Below are 27,558 nucleotides of genomic sequence, written 5' to 3'. Positions count from 1 at the left end.
TATTCAGTCCAACCCCTTGCAATGTAGGAATCTCAACTAAAGCGTCCATGACAGATGGCCATGTAACCACTGCTTTTAACCTCCCAAGAAAGGAGAGTCTATTTACCACCTTCCGAGAGAGTCCATTGGTTAGGGTCCTAGCTATGATTTGGGTCCTAACCTTTGGAGCAGGAGAAAATAAGCTTACTCCATATTCCATGTGACAGCCTTTTAGATAATTGGAAGTTGGCTATCATACCTCCTTGCAGTTTCCTCTTATCCAGGCTTACCCAGCAACCTCATAAGGCTTGGTTTCCGGACCCTTGATCATCTTGGTTGCCCTCTGTACATGCTCCAGCTTGTCAATATACTTCTTAAATTGTGGCTCTAGAACTGGACACGGTACTCTAGGTGTGGTCTCACAAGCCAGAATAGAGCAGTACTGTACTATTACTTCCTTTGATTTGGGACACTCTGCTTCTGTTGATGCAGCCTAGAATAGTATGAGCTTTTCTGTTGATGCACCACATTGCTGACTCATGTTAAGCTTGTGGTCTACTAAGACCTCTAGATCTGTTTCACATGTACTACTGGCAAGCCCGGTGTCCTCCATCTTACGTTTTTGCACCTGGTTATTCCTGCCTAAAGTGTAGAACCTTACATTTGTCCCTATTGAAATTCATTTTGTTTTGGCCCAGTTCTTCAATTTGTTAAGGTCATTTTGAATTCTGAGTCTGTCTTCTGCATCATTGCTACAAGAGACAAGGCTCTTGTTCCAGTTCCATTTCCTGCCTTCACCACTGGTAGGAGGTCTCTTACCTGCTCTAGGCCTGGTAAAAGAAAAAGGTGGAAATGCCATCTTGGAAGGGATTTTTCTTTCCTTTGTCCTTTCTTTATCTTCATTTCTTGGATCCACTCTTTCAGCTCCCTTCTGTTATCCATACCAGGTTTTTCTTCTCTTGGATCTACTTTTGACTAGGCCTCCCTTTGGGCCTACAGTCTTTGGAGGCCTCCGGACTTGGGAAGGAAGGCTAGGAAAGGACTGAAACTGAGCAGAAGGGGTTTTCCTTCTCAGGAAGAGACTTTCTTTTCTGTGAGATGGAGCTTTCTCTGGATTCATCAGCGGGATCTGTGGGAACCCAAGCTGCCTGTGCAAAGGGGCCTGGAATTCCCTTGAATTTAGCAGCAGCCCAGGCTGAGGAAGTTTTAGGCGACCTGCAAAGGCCTGATCCAGCAGCTCCAGCAATTCTGGAGGTTCTGGTAAGAAGGGGAGTTGGGCCTCCAGTTACCCCTGAGTGGATTGCCTGGCTAGGACAGGCTTTGGGCCTACCTGCAGCTTCCACGCTCCACCCCCATCCCCACTTGCCACAGACCCATCAGGGTCCCTTCAGCCAAGGGCAGCACTGTGGGGTGGGCCTCAGGAAAGCACTCGTGGTTCAAGCAGGGCTGGGAACTGGCAGGATGCCAGGAGGAGGAGAGCTGATCCCTTCCCCCTCAGAATACTACTCTTCTTGGAGCATCCCCTTGTCCCCTCACAGTGGCTAGGAGGAGGCAGAGGCCCCAGCACAAGTGATGCTGGGTGCTGAGCAGGGGAGAAAGGGGCCCTGGCAGAAGGGCCTACAGGAGAACCGAACCTTCCCTTTCCCCATGGGCAGCCAGTTCAGAGGATGCCTCATGCCCTCAACCCCTTCATCACCCACCTCTTCAGACAGGGATGAGGGTGAGCTTTCCCCAGATGAGGAGGAGGGGGAGCATCCCCCCGACTCTTTATGAGCCCAGACATCAAGCAGCTCTTGGGAAAGGCTGTGAAGGCAGTCAGTCTCCCTGAGGAAGCCCAGCAAGCCAAGGAGCAACCCCAGGCAGCCAGCAATGCCTCCAAGACCTTTCCCAAGCGCAAGGCCCCCAAGAGGGCTTTCCCCTTTCCAGTAGAGTTTAAGGAGAGCATCTTGCAGGAATGGCAGGCACCTGGGGCTTCCAAGGCAACACGCTCTCTCATAATGCGGCTACAGTGGTACCTCGGGTTAAGTACTTAATTCGTTCTAGAGGTCTGTTCTTAACCTGAAACTGTTCTTAACTTGAAGCACCACTTTAGCTAATGGGGCCTCCTGCTGCTGCTGCGCTGCCGGAGCACAATTTCTGTTCCCATCCTGAAGCAAAGTTCTTAACCTGAAGCACTTTTTCTGGGTTAGCAGAGTCTGTAACCTGAAGTGTATGTAACCTGAAGCATATGTAACCTGTGGTACCACTGTATATGCATTTGATAAGTATAGAGTGGGATTTCTGAGATGCCCCCCCATATGTTCCCTTACTCATGGATCCATGGTTTCCAGAGATGGGCAGGATTACCCCAGGAACCCGGAGTACAAAAGGGCAGAGGTTCTGTTATACAGGTCACACTAGCCATTAAGGTCTCAGCTGCAGCTTCCTTCATGGCCAGGGCAGTCTGCATCTGGGTTCAGGCCTTTCAGAGGTCCCACCAGGGTTTGTCCATGTCCAGCTGGATGCCTTGCAATTTGCAGCAAGGGCCATGGCAGAAGTCGTGGCAGTGCACAGGAAGGGAAGGGAAATTATTCTTCCTTTCGTTCCAATGGAGGCTTATTCAGCGCTAGAGATTTCAAGAGCTACAAACCCTCCTGGGGAGGGCAGCGTTTCCCAAATAGATCCTCATGTAGCTAGAGCAGCCTCAAGGCAGCAATTACAGGGGAGGCAAGAGGCGGCGGCAGCAGGAAACCTCGATCACAGATCAGTGGGTGCTTAGCATTATCCAGGAGAGTTACAAGATAGAGTTTGACCAGTCCCCCCCCCGCCAAATTCATTTCCTCCCCATGCTCCAAAAAACACAGAAACACCTCCCTATGCTTCAAGCAATCCAGCATCTGCTGGAGATCAGAGTGATAGAGCCTGTGCCAAAACCACAGCGGGGATCTGGCTGCTACTCTAGTCTCTTTATGGTCCCAAAGCAATCAGGAAAATGAAGGGCCATTCTAGATCTCAAGAGGGTCTATCAGTACCTGACCTGAAATAAATTCAGAATGGAAACCTTGAAGACCATTCTAAAGGGTTTCAGGCCTGGAGACTTCATGGCTTCCCTAGACCCGATGGATGCTTACCTCCACAGCCTAGTTTACCCAGCACATAACCAGTTTCTGCATTTTGCATACCAGAAAAATAATTATCAGTACACCTGTTTGGCTTTTGGTTTGGCCCAAAGTCCGAGAATGTTTTCAAAGGTGTTGATAACTGGTGGTCCATCTACAGAAGAAGGCCATTCATCTTTTTCCATACTTGGGCGATATTCTGATCAGGTCAGACTCACTTCATCAAGCCAGGAGCGATGTAGCAGAGACCTTAGACTGCCTGCAGCAGCACAGATTCTTAGTGAACATGGAGAAAAGCAAGCTGTTTCCAGTGCAGGTCATGTTGCCCTAGGGAGCTTGAAAGACACCAAGCAGGGCTTGGTGAGCCTCTCCTCAGAACGTGTGGACAAGATTCGGACCTCGGTCCGACAGGTCCTGGGGGCAAAGAGGGCAGACACCTTCCAGCTGGCCAAACTGCAGGGGCACATGATCGCCTCATGACCTGTGTGCCATGGGTGTGATTTCATGCCAGACCCCTGCAGTGGGCTCTCCATCCCTATCAGATGGACATCATACAGCGGAGGCATGTCAGGCTGCAGTTGAGCAGGGAGACCAGGAGGTCCCTAGAGCTGGCTTTCCCCAGTTTTAGAGAAGGGGTGTTCTTTCACGGAGCAGCCACAGGTCCAGATAACCACGGACGCGAGTCTTTCGGTGTGGGGAGCACACACAGGTGATCATTATGCCCAAGAGACCTGGTCCAAGGAGAAAGCATACCAACCGATAAACTGTTTGGAGCTCAGAGCAGTCAGACTGGCCCTCCTCTGCTTCAAGAAGTTGGTGGAGGGAAAACGTGCTGATGCATTCAGACAACCTGGCTACCAAATCATATATATGCATGGAGGGCCAGATCCCAGGCCCTCATGTAGGAGGCCACCATTCTCCTGTCTTGGGCAGAAAGGTATCTAGAATCCCTATTGGCAGAGCACATATTGTGCTCCATCACCAGGTATCTCAAGCAGAATGGAGCCTTCATCCACAGGTGTTCCAACAAATAGTGGACCGCTTCGGCTTCCCCAGGGTGGACCTGTTTGCAAGTTCAGAGAACTGAAAGGTGGGGCTCTTCTCCCAGTTCATGATGAGGGGAGCAATGGGCATGGATGCCTTGACCAGCGGCCAGGGGGACTTCTATATGTCTTCCCTCCGATGGCCCTGATCCAGAGACTGCTCAGGTGGGTCAGGTCCAGCCTGGAGAGATAATCGTTGTGGCTCCCTTTTGGCCAAGGAGGCCTTGATTTGCAGATCTGAGGGCCTCATCAGTAACAGACCCTTGGCCCCTACCTCAAAGGAGCAGTCGGTTGTCGGGAGAGGTCCACCACCCAGACTCGGATTGGCTACAACTTCACGCTTAGCTGTTGAGAGGGAATGCCTAAGGAAGTTGGGGTTGACTGACTAGTAACCTCCACCATCCTAGCTTCCGGCAGAGTCCACTCAGCGAATCTACAAATTCACCTGGCGGGCCTTTGTCAGGTGGGCACGTAGAAATAAGGTGGATCCCCTAGAAGGACAGGTACCAGACATTCTAGCTTTCCTACAGGAGGGCTTGGAACAGGCTATGACCAAATACCCTCCGCAGGCAGGTGGCAGCCTTGAGATCAGTTCTCAGATCAGCAGGAACTCCTCTGGGGTCCCTCTCCCTAGTAAGACGCTTTCTGTTGTTTTTTAAAAAAATATTTATACTTGTACATCATACAAACATTGAATAAAATGAACAAATAATACAAAAACACAAGAAAATTCAAAAACAAAATTACAAGGATATAAACAATAACATAAACTACAATCGAAAAAAGAAAAAGAAAAAAGTGACTTCCAACTAACTCCATGTGGATCTTTATTCCTCATATCACTGGTTGTCTGTAATGATTAAATTTAATTTAATCGGTAAGACGCTTTCTGAAGGGAGCAGCGCAGCTAAAACCACCCACGGTACACAGGTTCCCCTCTTGGAACCTCCACAGGGTACTGAAGGCACTCACAGGGCATCTCTTCAGGCAGCTGCACTCTGTTCCCCTAAGGTTTTTGAGCTGGAAGGTCCTTTTCCTGGTGGCTGCAGAAGACAGACTCAGAATTCAAAATGACCTTAACAGATTGGAGGAGTGATATTGCAACTTACCATGGTAAGTTCCTTCTCTGTAGGGAAAATTGGGATCCATGATGATGTGGGTTTGTCTCTGCCTATCTCACCACTGGCAGAAAGCCTTAAAAAAACAAAAGAAAAAAATAACTTTGAGGATACTTCAGGGGAGAGACAAGTCGTGTTGCTTGCAAAATCAGAGATTGTGATTCAATAGGTGGGTACTGGTTTCGTGTTTCAAATAGACAAAAATGTGGCTGTGAAATCCAGGAAGTGTGGGTTCAGACACTGGATTGTGAGCGCAAGCAACAGGCAGGGATTCTTAAATGTTTCTGTGCTTCATCAGATTTTTGTATGTGACCACCAATAGTTAAGAGTTATTTTCTCCTAAAATATGCAAAGTGAGAAAGTAAAATCGGTTATTCATCATGCACATTCTGTATGGTGCAGAATACATGATCAAGTCCTTGTTGAATCAAAGTTACGCTGCTAACAAATTTAGGTCTCTTTAGGTCTCTCAAATTTAGAGTTGGTCTCTTCCAACTCTATGATTCTATGATTCTAAGGTTTGGTTTCCTGCTTGGCAGGGGGTTGGACTCGATGGCCCTTGTGGTCTCTTCCAACTCTATGATTCTATGATTCTAAGGTTCTAAGGATAATGTTATTTACTGGAGCTTTATTCCTCCTTGCTTGGAAGTGGCTTCAGCTATCAAAGGGCTTTCAGGATTGGGAAATGCTGCCCAGTAGAAATCAATCACTATTAAAATTGCAGCTGACCAGAGGTGAAATCTGCCCAGTTTTAGGCCTACCATCAGGTTACATTATATGGATGCCCTTTCTTTTATAACTTGATCTTAAAATGCATCACAGATAAGCAAATTCAACTAGAATAAAAAGGAACAACTTCATCACCTCCTGGCAAATAGAAGGAAGAAATGGAGGCAGTGAGAGATTTTACTTTCTTGGGTTCCATGATCACTGCAGATGGTGACAGCAGTCATGAAATTAAAAGATGCCTGCTTCTTGGGAGAAAAGCAGTGACAAACCTAGACAGCAACTTAAAAAGCAGAGACATCACCTTGTCAACAAAAGGTCCGCATAGTTAAAGCTATGGTTTTCCCAGTAGTGATGTATGGAAGTGAGCTGGACCATAAAGAAGGCTGATCGCCAAGAATGGATGCTTTTGAATTATGGTGCTAGAGGAGACTCTTGAGGGTCCCATGGACTGCTAGAAGATCAAACCTCTCCATTCTTAAGGAAATCAGCCCTGAGTGCTCACTGGAAGGACAAATCGTGAAGCTGAGGCTCCAATACTTTGGCCACCTCATGAGAAGAGAAGACTCCCTGGAAAAGACCCTGATGTTGGGAAAGATTGAGGGCACAAGGAGAAGGGGACGACAGAGGACGAGATGGTTGGACAGCGTTCTCGAAGCTGCCAGCATGAGTTTGACCAAACTGCGGGAGGCAGTGGAAGACAGAAGTGCCTGGCGTGCTCTGGTCCATGGGGTCACGAAGAGTAGGACACGACTAAACGACTAAACGACAACATGTCAGCTACATACAAAATTGCTTAGAAATCAAGCGGAAATTGGGCTATGGGCTGTTAAAAAGTGGATAGTTTTTTATTTAATGAACATCTCTTCTGAGTAAGATTGTTGCTGGAGCTTTCTCATCAGAGCACAGAGCAGTGCATGGAAGATTAGCCTTGTTGCACTTCTGACATTCTTTCCTGCAGCCACAAGGGAGCAGATCAAAGCAAGTTAGGAAGGCATGATTTGTTTATCCTGCCTTTATTCAAGGACTCTCCATGCTTACTCTCTGCCTGGATTTCTCTACCATGTAACTCTGGCTGTGTGCTACCTCTGAATTGTTTTGTTTATTCAGGTTGGTCCATCCAGTTTCACTTCTATCATGTTCTCAGGCAGAAACACTGTGCAGTTACAGGTATGAGTTTGTTGTTATGGGTATTCTATTTTTTTTAAAATAATATTTATTAAAAGTTTAAGAATTAAAGAAAGAAGTAAAAAAAAGAAAAAGTAAAAATAAACAATACAAATCAATACATTACAGTACACATATATATATAAAAGCAAAAAACACGATACATCAAAACAAAAACAAAAGCAAAAACAATTAAAAGCACACCCAACATTTCCACATCTTTATTTTTCATTAACTTGTTTTATCGACCTCCTCACACCTCCCTTTTTGTGTTCTAGTTATTAATTATTTCAGCAAATCCTTTCCAACTTTCACTGTTTTCTGTCATTTAATTATCTTAATTTATTTTAACCTTATCTTACCATTAAAACCCTAAAACGTACCTATACTTAACTCCTTATAACATTTCTACTAAAGCCATATAATTTCATTCCAACATTTTTCTAACACTCATTAATTTTGCAACATTTCTCTATTTATTGATTTTTTAAATTCCCAATCTTCTTCCACCATCTCTTCTCCCTGGTCTCGGATTCTGTCAGTCCTCTCTATCAATTCCATATGGTCCATCAACCTGGTGACCTTCTGTCCGAGGCTCTTAACTCTCTTCCATGTCCCTTCTGCAGATCTTCTTCATATTTATACATGCACTTTACTTTATCTTCTGCTGATTTCTTAATTTCCTTCCTTTGGCACTGAGGAGTAGATCTCGGGGAAACTCCAACCTAACAATGTCTTTATTCCTTCTCGACAGGTCAGCCCATTCTCCATAGTCAGAACTAAAGTCCAAAAGGTATTTCAGAGCGTGTTTCAGAGTCCCTCCAAAGCTAAAGGCCCCCACAACTCCAATCTCCCCCTGACCCAAACCCAAATCCCAAAGGCCAGAACATCCCTGCATAAGGGGATCTATCCAACTTTCCTTCTCCAATCCAAGCGGGGCTCCATCCCACCAAATCTGGCATTCTCTAGATTCGATCGTAAAAGGCAACAGCTTATGTTCATCAAATTGCCTCTGTAAGGCCGGGGCTCTCTCCACTTGAATTACTTGAGGTTCAACAACAACTTTCTCCTTCGTCTTCTCCACAGCTTGCCATGTCAAAACAGATTCCTGAATCAATTCCTGAGTAGTTTCTGTGTAGGTCTTCACTTTTTGTCCCAAATCAGTCATTTTTTTGTCCCAAATTGTCAGTTTTAGTAATCATCACATCTGTCTTCTCATGAAGCTGTTCCAATAAAGCACTTGTCTTGCAAAATGCAATCACTAAGGCTTCTTCTGTCAACATTCTTGTCCAAGGTCAATTTCTGATTCTCACGGTCTTTAATCTCTGCAGCTGGAAAATTCCCCAGCTCCACTCGTGCAACGGTTTCAAAAAGCTCCCTCTAGAGGAAACAATTTCTATTTGTATCCATCCTTTTAAGCACAGATCCAGCAACAAAGTTGGTTTCGATTTTCAGTTACTTTTTTGCTCCTTTTTAAGTGCAAAAGGAAACAATGGAAACAATATATTTCTCTTTTTTAGCTATCTGTCAACATACGTTTTATTCACAGTCAATGAACTTTCCCAAAACGTCAATCTTACTGGCAGCCCATTCCCAGGTTCAAAACGGTGGTAATTTATCTTTCTTCACTCTCTCTCCTGCAGGTATAGACGATCTAAAATTTCCCCCCTCTTCTCCTGCTTCCAAGGGGGGTTTAGTAATTTTAACCGATGGAGATTTAATCCTTTACAAAAGACTTTCCAGACGTTAGCTTGCAACGTCTTTGCTTTAATCTATTTACAAAAGAGGAAGGCGGACTTCCTGTTTGAAACCTTCCCGTTTCGATGCCAAATTAAGATGTTTAGAGATCCAATTTTCCGTTCTACTCACGGGTAGTTGTTTAGAGTCCAATTGTCCACAGGAATGGAGGAGGACTGGAAAAAATTTAAGGACTATCTGCAAAAGTTTTATAAATTATATGAACTATAAAAATTCGCACGATTTGGAAAGATTAGCACCAGCAAAGAGAGTGGAGGACATATGAAATTAAATAAAAATTAATGATTTAACCAATGTTTAAATGTTGAAAAGGACATTACATTTGTTTTTTTAGACTAAATTGAAAACAAGTAATTTAAACTAAAACGTAAGCTTTTGAAAGTATAATGAAACGAATGAAACAAGATTATAATTTGTTGATATCTTTATTGTTAAGAATGCACTGTGAAGGGGATGTGGGGAAGTCCATTAGGAAATTGAAATAAGTTTTGAAAAGATCTATTTTTTCTTTTTCTTTTCTTTTTTTTCCTCTTCTTCTGTTGTTGATGTTTCTTTGCAAAATTGAATGTATATCTTTATCTGGAAAAAAGCAATAAAAATATTTAAAAAAACAACAACAATTGTCCACAGGAAAAAGTCAGCGCTCTCCGGCAACAGCAATGTGGCTTCACTCCGTGAAAGAAGCAGTCGATTCGAAGCACCGCGCTGCTCACCCCACATCACTCCGGATCCCCGAAACCGGGTTTCCCCGCGAGTAGGGCGCAAAAGGTGCCAGCTGAATCCCACATCCACAGGCTTCTCCCGCCTGTGGTTTTTAATGGGTCTCCGCCTCGCTGTGGTGATCCAGACCCTAATTTCCACGGAGCGGATTCCTCCCGATCAGAGGAAATCCGCCATTGCCGGAGGCGCTAACCCAGAAGTCCTTGTTGTTATGGGTATTCTAATGGGATGTGAAGCCTTGGGTCCATTTCCAAAGAGACTCTGTTGTAACCTGCATTTGTGATGTGGATGGTTAGCTGGTTCTAGCTAACGTGGCTTTAGGAGGTCCCGGCATCAACAACCAAACGAATGAACAGGTGCAGCAGTCACAAACACATAGATACACATGCTGCTTGGGAGATGTCTGTTCCAATTGGACTGATGTTGCTTGCACAACCCTGTCAGAAAGGCCTCGTAGACAGGTTGCCTCTAATGTCAAAGACTTATCTTTGTCCCCTTAATGTGTAACATCTATGAACAGGACGAATTTGGACAAAAAGTGGGTGAGGAGTGGCAGGTACAAGACACATTCTTGAAATTTCACGTGATAGAGAGTCCCAAGTGTACTGCCATTCTTCAATAGTTTCATCATAAGGCCCACACAGTAGCAATGATCTGATACACAATGAATACATTGAAAAGTATTGCTGTATATCTGAAGTTGAGACAAACACCAGCTTAGATCAGATGGACGTTGCCTAGGAAGTATGAAGATGAGTTTGTGATCGTGGTTGAGAAGGTGGCTGGACCCAAGCCTTGGTACAAGGAATAGCAACGGTAGGAAATGCAAGCTTATTTCCCCAAACAACCCGTGTAGCATGCATAAGAAGACCACCCTAAATCACAGTGGCAATTTTATACATGCTGTTGCACCCTGCCTATGGTAACTTTAAGAAACAGGAAATTAGCTACTTTGAGGTTTTAAGCATGTTTTGAAGACCAAAGACATAGTAGCCATTGGTTTCAATACTGGGCAATTATGATGGCAAAAATACTGTGCTTGGCATAAGTCTACATGCGCTTTCTGTGAGAATGTTTCTTTGTGTATCTGGATGTGTTAATGGAACTATCTCACACATATACCGTTTTTTGTTTTTGCATTTGACCATATAATTATGCATGCTGGATCCCACTTTATCTGAAACATAAGGCTACATTATCAACATAGCATTTGCAAGTTGCCAAAGAACTTGGAAAGCTTTAGAAGAGAGGGAATTTGTTCATCCTCCATAGAAAGGAAATTGCAAACCCTTCTGCAGATGAGACACATTAAAAAATTGGAGAAAATTGGCTAATGCCATTTAAATGTGTTCATAAAATAACAGCTGATAGAAAGAACCAAACTAAATTGATGACAGTACACATCATAACTAACTAACTAACTAACTAATGTTATTTGGTACCTCAACAGCTAAGGGGTCAAAGAAAGGAATCAAGTTCACCTCAATGAAAAAGAGATGTAGAGCTCTTTTTGTAAATGTGTTGGCTGCCAAAAATGAGAAGAGAATCTCAATGATATATTCAGACATGAAGAATCATTTCCTGTACTTAGAAAAACAACAGCCTCATCCACATGGAATGCTCTGCTGGAGCTTACTGATGTACTGCTAAAATTTGTCTATTTACCATCATGTTACATTACAGAATATGCTATGCATCCTGTTGGGAGGTTCATCATACTGCTCTATGACCAAACAAGCACCTGTGCTGAAGAACTCTGTGAAAAGTATTCTACCAACACGAGCTGCTTTCAAAGGCTTGCTCTTCCTTCCCCAATAAGCTATAGCTGGAAGTGACTGGATAATGGACTAAATATGAGAATGATGTAAAACAAAAAACACCATCTGTTTCTTTGTTTATACATTACCTACGTTTACTTAATCCTCTTGAACTCTTAATTTAAATTACCTGCCTCCCAGTACCTCTTCCCAGTCTATCCAAATTAATAAATGGTAGATTTAAAAGTCTTTTTGTGTGTGTTAGCATGTCCCCACCCCAGCCTAGCTTTCTTTGATCCAAATGTTTAACACTGCTGGTCTCTTCTTTTAAACAGATATCATTTCTAATCAAGGACTGTGGACCTGAAGAAACTAAGTGTAAGTAGCTTCTGTTTTCTGAGTACTCTGTTTCCCTGTGCTTGTGGAGTAGCACATTATTTTGTCTCAAAAATGCCAAGCCCATACCCTCTGTGTTGCAGCGGAAAACCGGGATGCCTGTCTTCTGGATCCACGTTGTTGTGTGAATGTGACCCACATGAGAACATGCCTCCCCCCCTCAAAAAAAAACAGGATGTCCTGATTTAATTGGGACAGTTAAGGGGTATGCAAGCCAGCAAAGACTAGCCAAGATTAGATAGTGGCATGCTACTTACTGGTAGCAATGAGCAGAAAGAGGCCTGGTTTGCACCAGAACTTTCAAACTGGGCCCCTTACGTTCCTTTTGTTATTTTTCTGTGCACGTTCATCTAGAAGACCCACATAGCTCAGTTAAATTACTGAACTTACATGTGTAGAATCTCAAGTTGCAAGAGAACACACCTTTTGGGGTGGTTTGCTATGGTCTGAATTCTAAAAGAAAGATTCAGCCCAACTGTCAGGCATAAACAGAGATAGCACTGGATGTGGGTACACAGGGTAATTTTACGACATGAAAATGTAATTTTGCATTGCCTTGTTACCGCACACTGTATCTTCAATAAAGGTTTGGCAGTCATTTTGCTTGAATGTGATTTTTTGTCAAACTCCCACAAGACTGGCCAGGCAGGTCTTACAGTCTCACTCTTAATCATGGCTCCTCACACATTCAAATTCACATTAAAAAAACAACAACCCACATTCTGTCTACCTCCAGCTTTATTTCATTCAATATATCAGTTTCCTGGTATTTGTTTTTTGTTGATTTATTTTCTGGCCTGAAACAGCACTACAGTATATGCAATTATATTCTACAACAATTCTTTGATTGTTACTTCTGGTTTGGTAGCCTAGAGGTCTTCCTTCTCTGCCTCTCCTTTTCTGTATCCAATTGTAGTCCCAGAATAAAAGGACAGACTCTTGTCAAAAGCTGTAGCCCACCAGCCATATTTGGGCGTTTGGTTCCACCTGACCATTTTGTTGCAATCCCCTTGTGACTGGGAACAACTCCCCCTCGTTACTGTGCTATGTGATGCTTTCAAATGAGCATCCTTATTCACTCTGCAGTCCCTAAGCCCTCTGACCAGGCTTTGTTTGGAGGTGTCAGGGAGGGAAGTGTTCTTTTTCTGCTCTTATATGTAGTCTGCTGTACTGCAGTTCTGTAGTCACCTGATTTTGATTTATGAGAGTAGCATTTCTAAGCTGGTAGTAAGTAGACCATTTATACTATTCCTGAAGTCAGGGTGAGCCTGCCTCATTAATTATTGTTCTGAGAATGGGTTACATAAGTCATGTACAGGCAGGGATGTTGCCAGAGGGGAAGGCAGAACTACTCAGGTGCTCATGAATTCAGCAAGCCACCATCTGGTTTTGGCAGTCTAGCAGGTTGGAATCTCCTTAAAAGTGCAGCACAACTTACATTAATTGTAGCAAATCCTATGTAAAAATTGATGGGGATATCCTAGTAAATCCCTACAAGTGGGCATGCCGTTCACATTCTGCTCTATTCCATGTTTCTCCTACGCTTTCCAGTCTAAGATACAAACATATACAAATGTGCTTGGAGCAGCTTGATTTTCTCTCATTCCACTGCCATTTACCTGGGAGCGAACACCCTTAAACTCAATTGGACTTACATCTGAGTAAACGCGGTTAGGAATGTGCTGCTAGACTGCAAATCATTTGGAAGAGAAGTAGTGCTTCCCTGAGTTTAAATAAACTTTGACATAGAATCACAGAACTAGTCCAACCCCCTGCAATGCAGGTATCTCAACTAAAGCATCCATGACAGATGGCCATCCAACCTCTGCTTGAAAACCTCCAAAAAAGGAGAGTCCGCCACCTTCCAAGGAAGTCTGTTCCACTGTCAAACAGCTCTTACTTTCAGAAAGTTCTTCCTGGTGTTTAGTCAGAATCTCATTTCTTGTAACTTGAAGCCATTGGTTTGGGTCCTACTCTCTAGAGCAGGAGAAAACAAGCTTGCTCCACACCCAACTCCCTCAACTATTCCTCATAGGTTGGTTTCCAGACCCTTGATCATCTTGGTCGCCCTCCTCTGCACACATTCCAGCTTGTCAATATCCTTCTTAAATTGTAGTGCCCAGAGCTGGACACAGTACTCAGCTGTGGTCTACTATTACTTCCCTTGATCAGGACACTATATCTGGGCACAAAGGTATAATTAAAAAATGGGAACTAACAAAATTACTTGGCACAAATGACAAGGGTAAGTAATAGCGGTATGTTGGTGCACTTCTAATTAACAAATTCTGGGCAATTTAAATCCACACATGCATATTGTACCTTTCTGCTGACAAGCAGGAGCCACTTCATATAGTAAGTAATTAACAGCAAGCCTGGGAATTGATGCACTCTTTCTAAACTGATTTCATCTTGCCAAATAGGCACTCACAAGAACAGCTTCTCACATAAGGATTTGCAGTTGAATAATCCCTACAATAGTTGTGGCAACCAAGGCTTTGTACACATGCCAGTTTTAAGTGGATTTCATGCATCGCTCGTGGGTATGTTTTCGTGTTGTCCACAGAATGTTGTCCTCGTCCAAGTGAGATGGTAGTCCAGCAGCCCACACTTTATCAGTAAACCACATATTAAATAGAGAGAAACAGCTAATGAGGTAAGGGGGAAGGGGAAATCCAACATAAAATTGCATGCTACCCAGCTGCGGACATACTGAAGTACCTTGTGTGGGTGGGTTTGAAAAACTTACACTGGCTGCCCATTGGTTACCAGGCTAGATTCAAAGTTCTTGTGCTAATTTGCAAACTCCGTAACCATTTGGATCCAGGATATTTTAAGGACTGCTTGATCCCTTCTGTCATTACCCAATTACCGAGATCCTTAGGGGAGTCTTTGTTGGTGGTCCTTCATGGCTCAGCTGTACAGCTCATTACTACTAGAATCCATGCATTTGCTGCTGTGCTCCCCAGCCTGTGGAACGTCCTCCCAGCTGTGATGAGACACTGGCACCATCCTTGTTGAACCTCAGGTGCATGACCAGTATTTTCTTATTCCAGCAGCCATTTTATGGTAGTGTCTGGGTTTCTGTTTGGTTTAATGACAAATTCTTACTGTATGGTTTATTTTTATATACACCAAATTGCTAATGATTAAGTGGTATATAAAGGTAAAGTAAAGGGACCCCTGACCATTAGGTCCAGTCGTGGCCGACTCTGGGGTTGCGGCGCTCATCTCACTTTATTGGCCAAGGGAGCCGGAGTACAGCTTCCGGGTCATGTGGCCAGCACAACTAAGCCGCTTCTGGCGAACCAGAGCAGCACGTGGAAATGCTGTTTACTTTCCCACTGGAGCGGTACCTATTTATCTACTTGCACTTTTGACGTGCTTTCGAACTGCTACATTGGCAGGAGCAGGGACTGAGCAATGGGAGCTCACCCTGTCGCGGGGATTCGAACCGCCGACCTTCTGATCGGCAAGTTCTAGGCTCTGTGGTTTAACCCAGAGTGCCACCCTCATCCCAAGTGGTATATAAATGCACCAAATAAATAAATATCAGGCGTTGACAAAAGTCTGCATCCAAATAGTTGGGTTCTGGAAACTAGAGGAAGCTGTCTGTCTGTCAAAGCGGTCAGAAGCAGATGCATAGGCAGGGGTCTAGTTTCAGAGCAGCAGTCGAGAATAGGGACACCTCTCTTATATTAATGTAAATGAAGCTGTTCGCTGAAAACTAATACAGTAATGCTCTTTTAAAGTTGGTTCAAGGCAGCGCTTTTCAAGTGATGCACTTTTCAATTTCACAGTGAGTACTGGATGTAGCTGCTGGGAAGAAAGACTTCGGATAGGAGGAGCATCTCTTAGATGCGGCAGCTGGAAGGGAAATGTAGGAAAGTCATCACTGCCAATTTGTTCAGATGCTTCTCTAGTGATCTCTGCACACTCCGGCACTCCCAGCACTCGGGTGTGGGTGCTATCACGCAGATGACCACTACTCCTCAACAACCCAGAGAGCGCCTGTGGATTCCAGACTTCTACTGGCTCAATTTGGTTTTTCTTCTTCAGCAGCTGTGTCACCAATTCTACCAGCACTACTGCGACTACTGATCCCACATGATTCAGAGTGGTTCACAGGGTTTTTCCCATCTTCAGCATAATGTCATGACAAAATTAGCAAGCAGCTGACAGGCCAAATAGCAAAGGTTGTCAGGTCAGTTCCAGCTCAGGCCAGCAGTTCCTCACCTCTGGGTTAAAAGAATGGCTTTCAAAATGGCCTACTCAACACAATAAGTCCTAAATTCATCCTGCTTTACTAGTTTGGCATTTAGAAAGTTTTGCCTAAGGAAGGAAGGGAATGTGAACAAACTGACAACACCTGTAGAAACTCTATTATGCAATTGCGACACTAGAGGCATATGGCTTCACCTGGTGGGGCTGGGAAAGCTGCCCACACATTAGTATTGCACAGAGTTTGTGATGCCAGTTTTCTAACCCATCCTTTCTAATCCATCCTGTAAGGCAGCTAGCTTCCTCATGAGGTCATCGCCTGGGATGGTGGGCCATTAAGAACAAAAGGCAATGGGTCATTAAGAGAACAGAGGAAATGGGGTTCAGTGCCAGATGGCAAATGGGTGGGGGCCCTCTTCCAGCTCTGTAAAGGTACCCCTGCCCGAACGGGCCAGTCTTGACAGACTGTGGGGTTTGTGCGCCCATCTCACATTTATTGGCCGGGGGCCAGCGCTGTCCGAAGACACTTCCGGGTCACGTGGCCAGCGTGACAACGCTGCTCTGGCGAGCCAGAGCCGCACACGGAACGCCGTTTACCTTCCCGCTGGTAAGCGGTACCTATTTATCTACTTGCACCCGGAGGTGCTTTCGAACTGCTAGGTGGGCAGGCGCTGGGACCGAACAGCGGGAGCGCACCCCGCCGCGGGGATTCGAACCGCCGACCTTTCGATCGGCAAGCCCTAGGCGTTGAGGCTTTAGCCCACAGCGCCACCCGCGTCCCTTTCCAGCTCTGTAGTAGAGGACAAAAGCCTGAGTTTGAAAGCAGAGTTTGTGTTATGTGAGCTAGAAGCTGAAAAAAAGCAGCAAGCAGAGCATCAGAGAGCAATGTTTGATTTCTGATTGAATCTGAGGCTGCAGCTATTAGAGAAACAAGACCCTTTTAGGGTACTGATGCTGTAGGCTCAGGTTGTAAATAAACTATATATCAGAAAGACACGAGTCTCTGCTGCCCCTCAATTCCAAAAGGAAACATGGACCCCGAGTGAGTGCCTGGAATCCCTGGAAGCTGGCTCAGAAACTGGGGTAGTCAACAATATTTTAGTCCACAGGGTGCCTTACGCAAATTTACCTATTGTGTTGTTGCCACATCTATAGGTTATGTCCTGGCTCCTGTCCAAAACATGTGGATAAAGGCTCTTACTTTTAAGTAAGCAATAGGTCTTTGTTCAGACAAGTAACAGCCATTTTCAGATTATAAACCAAGGCTCCCTAATTCTTCTGAATAGGACAATAAAAAAAGCAAACTGGAGCTGGTACTTTAAGACATGAAAACAACCAAGATATCAAACACCACTGTCATACGCTGGCATTAATTATGAGAGATATAAAACTAGGTGAAATGAGAGTAAGGTATTTAAAATGATTTTTTAAAAAGTTTTGACATTCCTACTTGCTAGTTAACAAATGGAGCAATGCAGATAAGAGCTTAAAAGAGAGTAGAAAATTGTCAGAAAGACAGCAGGATGAAAACTATCCATTCATTTGCACAAAAGCTACCGGTCACAAATGAAGTGATACACATTGGGGCAAAACAATTGCTAATGGAGTCTGAGCTGGTGGTGACAGACCAATAAGGAAACCTTGAGTTTGTGGTTAATAGCTCAATAAGGTGATGACCTAGCATGTTGCAGCTATGATAAAGACAAATTTCATGTAAGGGATCATTAGGAAAAGGGTTGAAAATAAAACTGCCAATCTCCTGCCATTCAACAAATCTATGGATTAACCATGATTGGAATATTGTGTAAAGTTCTGGTTGCCCCACTTCAAAATGGATACAGTGGTACCTCAGGTTAAGAATTTACAGTGGTACCTCAAGTTACATACACTTCGGGTTACAGACTCCGCTAACCCAGAAATAGTACCTCAGGTTAAGAACTTTGCTTCAGGATGAGAACACAAATCATGCTCCGGCAGCGTGGCGGCAGCAGGTGGCCCCATTAGCTAAAGTGGTGCTTCAGGTTAAGAACAGTTTCAGGTTAAGATTGGACCTCCGGAACGAATTAAGTACTTAACCCAAGGTACCACTGTAATTCATTCTGGAAATCTGTTCTTAACCTGAGGTACCACTTTAGCTAATGGAGCCTCCCGCTGCCGCCACTCCACCTCCGTGCAATTTCTGTTCTCATCAAAAGCAACGTTCTTAACCTGAGGTAATATTTCGGGGTTAGCGGATTCTGTAACCTGAAACGTCTGTAACCTGAGGTACCACTGTATTGTATAACTGAAAAAGGGCAACCCAAATGATCAAAGGGGACAAAGTGACTTCCCTATGGGGAAAGGTTACAGCATTTGGATTTTTTATTTTACTTAAGAGAAAAGGCACACGAGACATGACAAATATATAAAATTATACATGGTGTGGAGAGTGGATAGAGAGTAGTTTTTCTCCCTCTCCATGTTAAAACTGGGGCAATGCAATAAAGCTGAAAGTTGGAAGATTCAGGACAGACGAAAGTACAGAGTATTTCCTGCTCCTACAAGAAGTAGTGATAGCCACCAGCTTGAAAGACTTTAAAAGATTAGACAAATTCACAGATGATAAAGATATCAATGGTGTTTACTTGATGGTACAGTACATCCTCCATTGTTGAAATCAATACAGTATGTGTCAATACCAGGGCTGCAAGTGGGGATGTTGCTCGCGTCCTGCTACAGGCTTCCCATTGCCATCCAGTTGGCTACTGTGAGAACAGGATGCTGGACTTAGATGAGCCTTTGGCCTGATCCAGTTGGCCTCTTAATTTTTCCCAGATAGTCTCTCCAAGTGACTGGGGTGGCACGTAATGTGTTCATTGCTACAACTGACACTCCAGACAATGATGTTGAGATAATCCTGCTTTTTCAATCATTGCTAAAGTTTAACTCCCACACAACTGGGCATTACCAAGTCCTGTAATTTCATATAGTGTGTAATGGTTGAGATAATCCTCTATAATCCTATAGGTTTATTCCTTGAGTCGCAGGATACTTCACAAACCTCCTTGTGTACATTTTCTTATGGTGAAAGGCTACCCACCATCTCTTACACTGGATAAACTGAATGTGCACCAATACAATATGAAGGTGCTGTAAGAAATGAACATCAGAAGATGATAGCTGGGTATAGAAGTTTTCCATAAAGAAATCAAGTCAAATGTGCCTTTAACCAAAATATCTGTAATCAAATGCTTACTCCAAGTAGTCAATCACCAACAATAAAACTACTGAAAAGCAATTTGAAGTCCACTATAGATACAAACTGGGATAAAAAAGGTAAAGGGACCCCTGACCATTAGGTGCAGTTGTGACCGACTCTGGGGTTGCGGCGCTCATCTCGCTTTACTGGCCAAGGGAGCCGGCGTACAGCTTCCAGGTCATGTGGCCAGCATGACTAAGCCACTTCTGGCGAACCAGAGCAGCACATGGAAATGCTATTTACCTTCCCGCCAGAGCGGTACCTATTTATCTGCTTGCACTTTGATGTGCTTTCGAACTGCTAGGTTGGCAGGAGCTGGGACCAAGCAACGGGAGCTCACCCCGTCGCGGGGATTCAAACCGTCGACCTTCTGATCAGCAAGTCCTAGGCTCTGTGGTTTAACCCACACAGGGGCGCCGACTTATAAAAAATATTGGGGGAGCCCGCGAAAGCTCATGAATAATAAATAAGCTCATGAATATGCAGATAAAGTGGCGCCGCCTCCTCGTGAGCGAATAGGGGAGAGCGTGCTGCGCCTATTAATCAGCTCCGAAGGAAATTGGGTGGAGCTTTTGCTCGGGAGGGAGGGCAGGAGGCATGCAGCCCGACCCTGTGCATTTTGGGCTGGGGGAGGGGCGGCGGTGGCGCTCTGCTGGAGGGGCGCCCGAGATTATTGGGGGGGCAGAGCCCCCCCAAACGAATTTTTGAGGGGGCTCGGGCCCCCTCAGGCCCCATGGAGTCGGCGCCTATGAACCCACAGTGCCACCCACGTATATCCAATTAAAAGTGTTGCTGGAAAAGGAACAGCAAAAGTAACAGAAGTTAGCTTCAAAGTGAAGCTAAACTCCCGATTTCTCTATCATATGGAACGGACCTCATGACAAGGTATCTGTGTATACTAATAACTTTCTCAAGAAAGAAGAGACAGTATCTTATTTATTTTATTAAATTTGTATGCTGCCCTTCATCCGAAGATCACAGGGCAGTTCACAACACACACAAAAACCAAAATGAGAACACGAAATACTTAATAAAACAAAAACAAAAACAATAATCCTCTTTCCACAAACACATTTTAAAGGCCACAGAATGTCAATCAGCCAAAGCCCTGGTTATAAAGGCTTTTGCCTGGTGCCCAAAGCTATAAAATGGGGCTTCCCCCCCTATATGCAAAAAGCTAAAAGATCCAATGCAACCTTCAGCCAAATGATTTATAGACACATGAACAAAGAGATGAAGTGAAATGTCTTGGGACATAAAGCAGATACACCATGCAGGAAAAGCCACATAGCTGGCTGCATGCCTGCAAGAAATTTCAGTGGTTCAAAAGTATTTGTCAATGCACATGAAAAGTTGCGAACATGCCCGTACAGATCTTAAAACAGATACCGTGTGCCTTGCAAGGCACTTGTTGCTTGCCGATAACATCATTTCTGAAGAGATACCTCCTCCTGGGGAGCATAATTTCCCCACTAGGGCACAGAGCCAGCCTGCTTGCACAACCATCTACGGGGGTGGGAGATAATTAGTTTTATTACGAGCTACTGTCTCATTTCCTGACTTATGCCCCAAAGAGGGGGAAACACTGTGGAGGACAACCACACACAAATATCTCTAAGCAGAGTGGAAGAAGAACTCAGCGGGGCAACATCTCAGCAGTAGAAAGACTTCAGGCATGAAGGTCCCACGAGCCTCTTTTCATCCAGCACGTAAAGACATTGGGATCTGCTGCCCCTGTGGATCTTGCTTCCCGATGCAGTCGCCTCACCTTTGCCCCATGGGTGGGCCGGCCTTGAGCGTGGACGTTGGACTCCACGCGCGAGCCGCCCGATTGCTCCCCGCCTTCAATTTACCCGCCGGGGGAAAAACCGCCCACCTGCTTACCGCGTGGCCACCACATGAATGAAGAAGGCCTCGGCCAATAAGAGGCAAAGGAATAGGCTCCACCCCATCCCTGACTGCGCACGCGCGAAGGGATCGGCTCCTCTGTGTGGAGGAGGGCGGTTTCGAGGAGAAATAATGACTTGAGTAGGCCTCCGCGAGCGTGGACTCCCCGCGAGCTGCAAAACGTCCAATGGGAGGGCGCGCGGGGGAAGCGGCCAGCCAATGGCTACGCCGCGGGGGCGGGGCTGTTCCGTGGGACAGGCCCGGCGGAAGCCGGGCGGGCTCATTCTCGCCTCAGCCGTCTCGTCGCTGTGGTGGCAGGAGCTGCGGCGGCGCTATGGGGGCCTCAGATTCTTTCTTGTCTTCCTACGCCGGCCTCTTCTACTGGGTCGGGGTGTCGAGCGTCGCCTACTTCGTGTGGCTGCAGCTTCAGCGCGTAGTTTATGCCGTCCGCCTGTGGGTGCTGGGCAACCCGGCGGCGGTGGGCCCTCACCTGGGCGCGTGGGCAGGTGAGTCTACCCGCCCTCCGCCGCGCCGGTGCCCCTTGGCTCGTAATTCTCCAGTGGAGGCCTCGGCAGCCAGCCCCCGTTTCCCTCCCTTGCTCCCTCGAGGTCTGGCCGGTGCTTTCCCCTCCTAGGCCTCTGTTCAGCCCCAGCAGTTCTTGGCTGCCTTCGCATCTTCTCCCCACTTCGTCAAACTCGCGCACGCCTTTTCCCTCCTGCGCAAGTGTGTTTGTGTCTTCCCCTTTTGTGTTGGCGGGTGATAACTTTTGAGCGTTTCTCCTTGTTTTGAGAGGAGCCCTCCTGGCTTACCCCTCCTCCTTAACTGGCATTGGACGGGAATAAAGTGCGGTACACACTCAAGGTCACTCGCCACGGATTAGCCGATCACTTCACATTCTGCTGATGCTGCTTTTCTGCAATTGGCGCTGTGGCAGATTTGGGGCGGGGAGAGTAAGGCTGTACTTTAATTGTTTAAATTTTTTCTGCCCAGCGAAAGCTTCAGCTGCATCGTAAGATTCATAAGATTAGTTCTTGCTTTTATACTTGTAGTCAGGGTTTTAAAAAACCTCTTTTCTGATGCATACTTCTAGAGATAATGCTTTTAGTGATGTTGGTTATTGATGTGGATGGTTTTCTGGCCATATGCATTGGGGTGGGGGAGACATTATCTTGTTAAATGTTGTGATTCCGTTCCATCATAGAGATTTAGAGTTCAGAAGCAGGAATTGGTAGTCATTATAGATTTTTTTGATCCAAGGAAAGTGGGGATAATCCTTTGTATCTATCTGCCTTTTGGCCCTTTCTCCCAAGAAATATTTATTTAGGGTCATTATTAAATTTATGTAAGACATCTTACTGGCAGAATGGAGCTTACTAGAATAGTTTTATCCTGTGCTTGGATCCCTTAAGGGTTCGGATGCCTATGGTATACTGAGGTTATCTTATATATACCCCAATTTTCTACAGTTGAGAGTTACTTGACATAGCTTCCAAGATTTTTTTTTAAAGGAAAAGCAATAATAAAGCCAAAGCTTCAGAAATGGAAATTTAAAGCAGAATTAAAAGAGCATAAAGCAGGAACTTTTTTAGAGCTTTTGTATAATGTAAAGGATCTCATTAGGAGCCAAGTAAAAAAAAAAAAATCAGAGTTATGCTTTTGTTTGATTGCTCTGCAACTGACCTGTATGAGTTTTTGAAACATACTCTCTTTTATGTTAATGTAATCAATAGATTTAATTCTTGGCCCTACTAAACTGCCAGTGTATTATAATATATGCATCTTAGGGTCATGAATAATGTAGATTTTTTCCCCTTAAGAAGCCATGTAGAATTGCTTTTATTAAACCAGCTTCTGTGCTTGTCAGTATATGCCAGCTTGTAGCTCTTGATTTATTTGGAATTCTTCACCAATAGTACCTTAAAAATTTAATTAATCCTACGTCTCCGTCCCATTCTCTGAACTATGCACAGATGCCCATTCTCTGAACTATGCACAGATTCATCTCCTGCAATAGCTAAAATAGCATCCTGTGTGAGGCAAAAAGGCATTACTTGTTTAACTCTGCCACATTTGCTTCTAGTAACAACTCCAAGTGCCCTTGATACACACTTTTGTTGGCATATTTTGCTCTGATTTCATTTAAGATGTTGCTAGCCTTGTCTTTATTGCTCTTCTATAGTACTCTTGTGATACACTTTTGTATTATGGGCAGGTTATTCTGTAGTGCTGACACAGCAATCCTGATGGCAGTACTGACTGTTGTGTAGTGGTCTGGGGCAGTTTATATTGTGATTTTACGGGGTTTTGGGTGCCATAAATTAAGTGCTATAATTTAATCAATGCTTTGCTGCATTTAACTGTGTAAAAATACAGGCCAGCCTGATAATGGCCGGTTTGTTAAGCAAACAAAGACAGGGAATATGAGCCATTAACAGAGACTCTCTGTGCCGGACAGCGAATGGGTGGAGCTTTACTCTGAGCTGTGGGTAGTTAGCAGAAGACATTCATAGAATCATAGAGTTGGAAGAGACTACAAGGGCCATCGAGTCCAACCCCCTGCCAAGCAGGAAACACCATCAGAGCACTCCTGACCAGAGTTTTTAGAAGGGAGTTTCAGGATTGCAGTGGGAAATGATGTAAACTGGAGGGGAAATAGTTGTAAGTTGCAGCAGGCTGGTGAAAGTGGGGAGAGAGCACAATGGGGGCAGACAATGTGAATCCAAGGCTGCAGAAATTGAAGAAATGAAACCCTCTTGGAGTGTAATCCTGGAAGCCCCTACATCATAGGTTTAGGTTGTATATACAGTGTGTATAAATAAACCGTGTATCTTAAAGACACCACAGTCTCTACTGTGCCTTATTTCCAAAAGGAAACACAAACCCTGGGTAAGTGCCTGACACCTGAAATCTTGCACTGCTGTGGAGATTGGGGTGGTGTGCAACAGTAAGATAAGAGGTGAAGTTTTACTGGCACTGGGAATTTCAGTACGCAACCCCATGCTCTTCATGCAGTGATGCATGCATTACGACCATACTCATTTATGTTAACTGAAATTCATGTTTTGTCCCATAGTGTATCTTTGCCTAGTATCACTTGTGGAAGATATAGAAGTTTGATATTTCAAAAGACTCATTCCAAAATGGTTGATGCGGCCAATGTGTAAAATGCAAAAGGAACAAGAACCCTAACTTCACACCACTCTCCACAACTCTTTACCCCTCTCTGTATCCCATAATATTCATTCTTGTCTTTCTGCAGTAGTACATATTCTGCATCCCTATCTTTCCCCTTTTTTCTTGTCTCTTTCTCATCTCCACCCCATCTTTATTTCTTCTGAGTTCAGTAGCTTGGAGTTTCACAACCAGTTTTCATTATTGCAATACAGTAATTCTCACTGTCTCAATCCGATTAGTCAGGTTCCAACAGACTGAAAAAACTAGTTCTAACTCCATCAGATCCTTCTAACTTCATGGTAAGAAGCAGTGACAGAACGTACTATAGACAAGCTCCCATACCTTCATCCCCCAATACTGGGAAACCTGTTTGGCCTGCAGATTTGCAGAGGGAGATAGGAAAAGGCTATGTATGGCTGAAGCTGCACATAGTTAGGAAGAGGACAATGGTCTGCGCTTGGGCCTTACCTTGAACAGGCTTGTGCTAATGTAATGTTTTTGTTTTCATACAGTAAAAGGTCCAAATAAAAATATGTTTTACATACTCATTTTTTTCCTAGATAACGTTTTGGGAACACAAGCATGTTGTGTGCTAAAAAGACACTTAGATACTTGTACAAAAGTGCAAAATTTTAAACAGTTCACAATATAATGCTGTCATGTTAGTTGTCTTAATACAAATCTAGGAATCAGATGAACCACTTTTTAATCCATTCTTAAAAATTTAAATATAAGTTTCTGAGGGGAAAAAACATACAACTTGATGGCTGAGTATAGGCATACTAATTTAATTTTATAATCAGTTACATTTGGCAGCTTCCAAGACTTTCCAACTTTTGCAATCAAATTACATAATATTTTTCTATTAGTTCTTTCCTGCCACACCAAAACAACCTTTATCCTGATATCACTGACCTGATAATTCCATCAGCCTATCAGATAATGTGTGGATGTGCCTGTCTGTAGCTCTGCCTAGGAGATTACGGTACATCTTGTGAAAACTGCATAATCTTGATCAGTTGTTCCCAAATCCCACCCCCTCTTTAAAAATGCTTAGGGAATTGGTAGAGCACTCTTTGCTCCTTTTTTCTTTTGCCTTTTTTAGCAGTGGTAATGCACTGTGCTATATGCCTTAAGATTTTTTTAAAACAGGCTTTTTATATCTTACACACTATTTTATTGTAGTACAATTTGAATTCCACAGAATTCTGTAGAATTCAAATTGTAAGCATTCTTCACAGGCATGCTGTGGACCACACAAACAAAGCTGATGGTCTGTGGACCACAGTTTGGGAACCCCCCGTCTAGGTAAATGGTTATCAGAGAGTACTGAAACATGGGCATATTGTCCATGTGCTTAAGAGATACGCTACAGACATTATTTCTGGACTTTGCTCATGCTGTTGACAGTCCACAAGCTGCTTCTCACTTTCTCAAATAATGTGACATGTTTAGTGCCTTAGGCAAATTGCTCATTCTACACATGTAGCCACATACTTGAGATTATAGTTGAGAGCAACCTCGAGTAAAACAGAGCACTTTTCCAAGTTAACCAAGGGTGGTATTCAAATAAGGTTTACTCCGAGTAAACCCAGAGAAATTAATCAACCTATTTTTGTCACTTGAATTTTTATGAGTCTTCTCTGCATAAGAAATAGCTAAATACCACCTTTAGTTTCTTTACCTCCTTACTACTAGCCTGCTGTATGTAAAAGTAACATCCAGTGATGTTCACCAGTTTGCCCAGCATATCTTCTGTCTTCTATTTTCCCTTCCTGAACAGATTTTAGGGGCACATGGGGGCATGGAGAGGAAGACAAAGCCCAGATGTGCAGGTGGATGTCTGCTTGCACTATGGTTTGATCTTGTTCATATCGGCCACTAAAGGTCCTCGGGGTTACATTTACATTAACAAAAAACATCAGGCAACCATATTAAAATTAAAACTTGTAAGAATTACTTCAGCCAGAGATATCTTATCCACATACCTCTCTCATTATTTAAGATAGAGACGTAAAACCATCTTTGTTTCCAATAACATTGTGGTTTGTCCATATAGTCCATATAGGTAAGCCAAAATTCCACTCCTTTAATACATGCTTTGAGGTGGTTCCAATTTACTGTGTGTTGAAACACAGCTAGTTTGGAAACTTGTACCTGTACCTGTCTTCCAGAAAAGTACCTCTCAGTTTTAATATTCGGGAACTGGACATGTTAATCCAGATAAAATCTTACTAGCCTGGAATAAACAATCTCGTTTTCCTCTGCACAGCTGTCGCTTGTTCCTCAGTCAGGAGTGCTGGACAGCACAAAGCCATTGTGAAGAAGTTGTTAGAGTGCTGAGCTAGGACCTGGGAGGCCAGGATTCAGGTCCCTACTCAGCTTTGAAGCCTACTGGGTAAGACTTTGGGCTAGTCATTGTCTCTCAGCCTAACATACCTCACATGGTTATTGTGAGGATAAAATAGAGAGGGGAAGGAGTGTTTCCTCTTCGTTAGCTCTTTGGGAATAAAAGGTGGGCTATAAATGTAATAATAAATAAAATCCCCAATTTGTCTACACCCATGCACAAAATACACAAATTGTGCACCTCTAGGAGATATTCATGCCACAGCATAAGGCAGAGGTCTCCAACCTTTTCAGTCCACAACTCCCTTAACCATCTACTATACACTCTTTCTGTGGCACCCCTGTGGGGCTCAGGAACCCAGTTATGTCACCCCTTGCCTGCAGAGTTGGCTTCCTCTCACCTTTTTGCAAACACCCTCCCTTGTGGAGTGTTCCCTCAGCCTCTCCTCCTCTCCCCTCTCCTTGGGAGTCCTGCTGCTGCCCCTGGTCTCTGAGCTGCCCCACTCCCCGCCCCAAAGAAAGGTGGTTCCCAGAGACACCTTTTAGTCTGTAGAGTTTACAGCCAGGGCTGTAATAATAAGCTTTGCAAGCCTTTGGGAGGCAGAGACATGAGAGAGCATCAGAGGAGGGAGGGAAGAAAAGAGGGACAGAGGTAAGTGTTGCCCGTGGTACCCCTGACCATCATTCAAGGCACCCCAGGGTGCCATGGCACACTGATTGAAAACCACTGGCATAAGTCATCAGTTGTTCCAGTCTCGCCCACACAGCTGGGCCAGAATATGAAATATGGCCTGAATAGATTGAAGCTTTTATGCGTGGTTGTACATGGACATACCCTTTCAAGGCAAAATATGCTTTCAGTGAGGTTTATAACATGGGAAAGAAGTCCTATGAGGAAAGGTTGAAGAAGGAGCTGGGTATGTTTTG

The 27,558-nt window shown here is 44.3% G+C and overlaps 1 protein-coding gene and 2 long non-coding RNA genes across 5 annotated transcripts in view; 2 read left to right on the top strand and 1 right to left on the bottom strand.

Annotated features, from left to right (window-relative positions):
* LOC309534949 overlaps positions 1-11,920 on the top strand; it is a 105,694-nt gene extending 93,774 nt beyond the window's left edge. For 2 of the 3 annotated variants that reach the window (XR_014220923.1, XR_014220925.1), the window contains one exon: positions 11,702-11,920. This is a non-coding gene — a long non-coding RNA (uncharacterized lncRNA). Of the gene's footprint in view, positions 1-11,292 lie in introns of all 3 variants that reach the window. The other variant, XR_014220924.1, reaches the window with a different exon arrangement.
* On the bottom strand, positions 4,782-21,248 carry LOC309535058. Its single transcript, XR_014220997.1, has 3 exons — positions 20,990-21,248; positions 5,230-5,314; positions 4,782-5,156 (listed from the first exon to the last, which is right to left on the bottom strand). It is a non-coding gene; the product is annotated as an uncharacterized lncRNA (long non-coding RNA).
* A 32-nt stretch (positions 21,249-21,280) lies between these two features.
* HSD17B12 (hydroxysteroid 17-beta dehydrogenase 12) overlaps positions 21,281-27,558 on the top strand; it is a 56,020-nt gene continuing 49,742 nt past the window's right edge. The window contains exon 1 of the mRNA XM_082226375.1: positions 21,281-21,614. Coding sequence (XP_082082501.1) covers positions 21,296-21,614 — 319 coding nt within the window. The 5' untranslated portion in view covers positions 21,281-21,295. The remainder of the gene's footprint in view (positions 21,615-27,558) is intronic.

This window comes from Podarcis vaucheri (assembly GCF_965113315.1).
Source record: "Podarcis vaucheri genome assembly, chromosome: 1".
Lineage (NCBI taxonomy): Eukaryota > Metazoa > Chordata > Lepidosauria > Squamata > Lacertidae > Podarcis > Podarcis vaucheri.
Note: the sequence above shows the minus strand (reverse complement) of the source record. Positions and strands in the feature narration are given on the sequence as shown.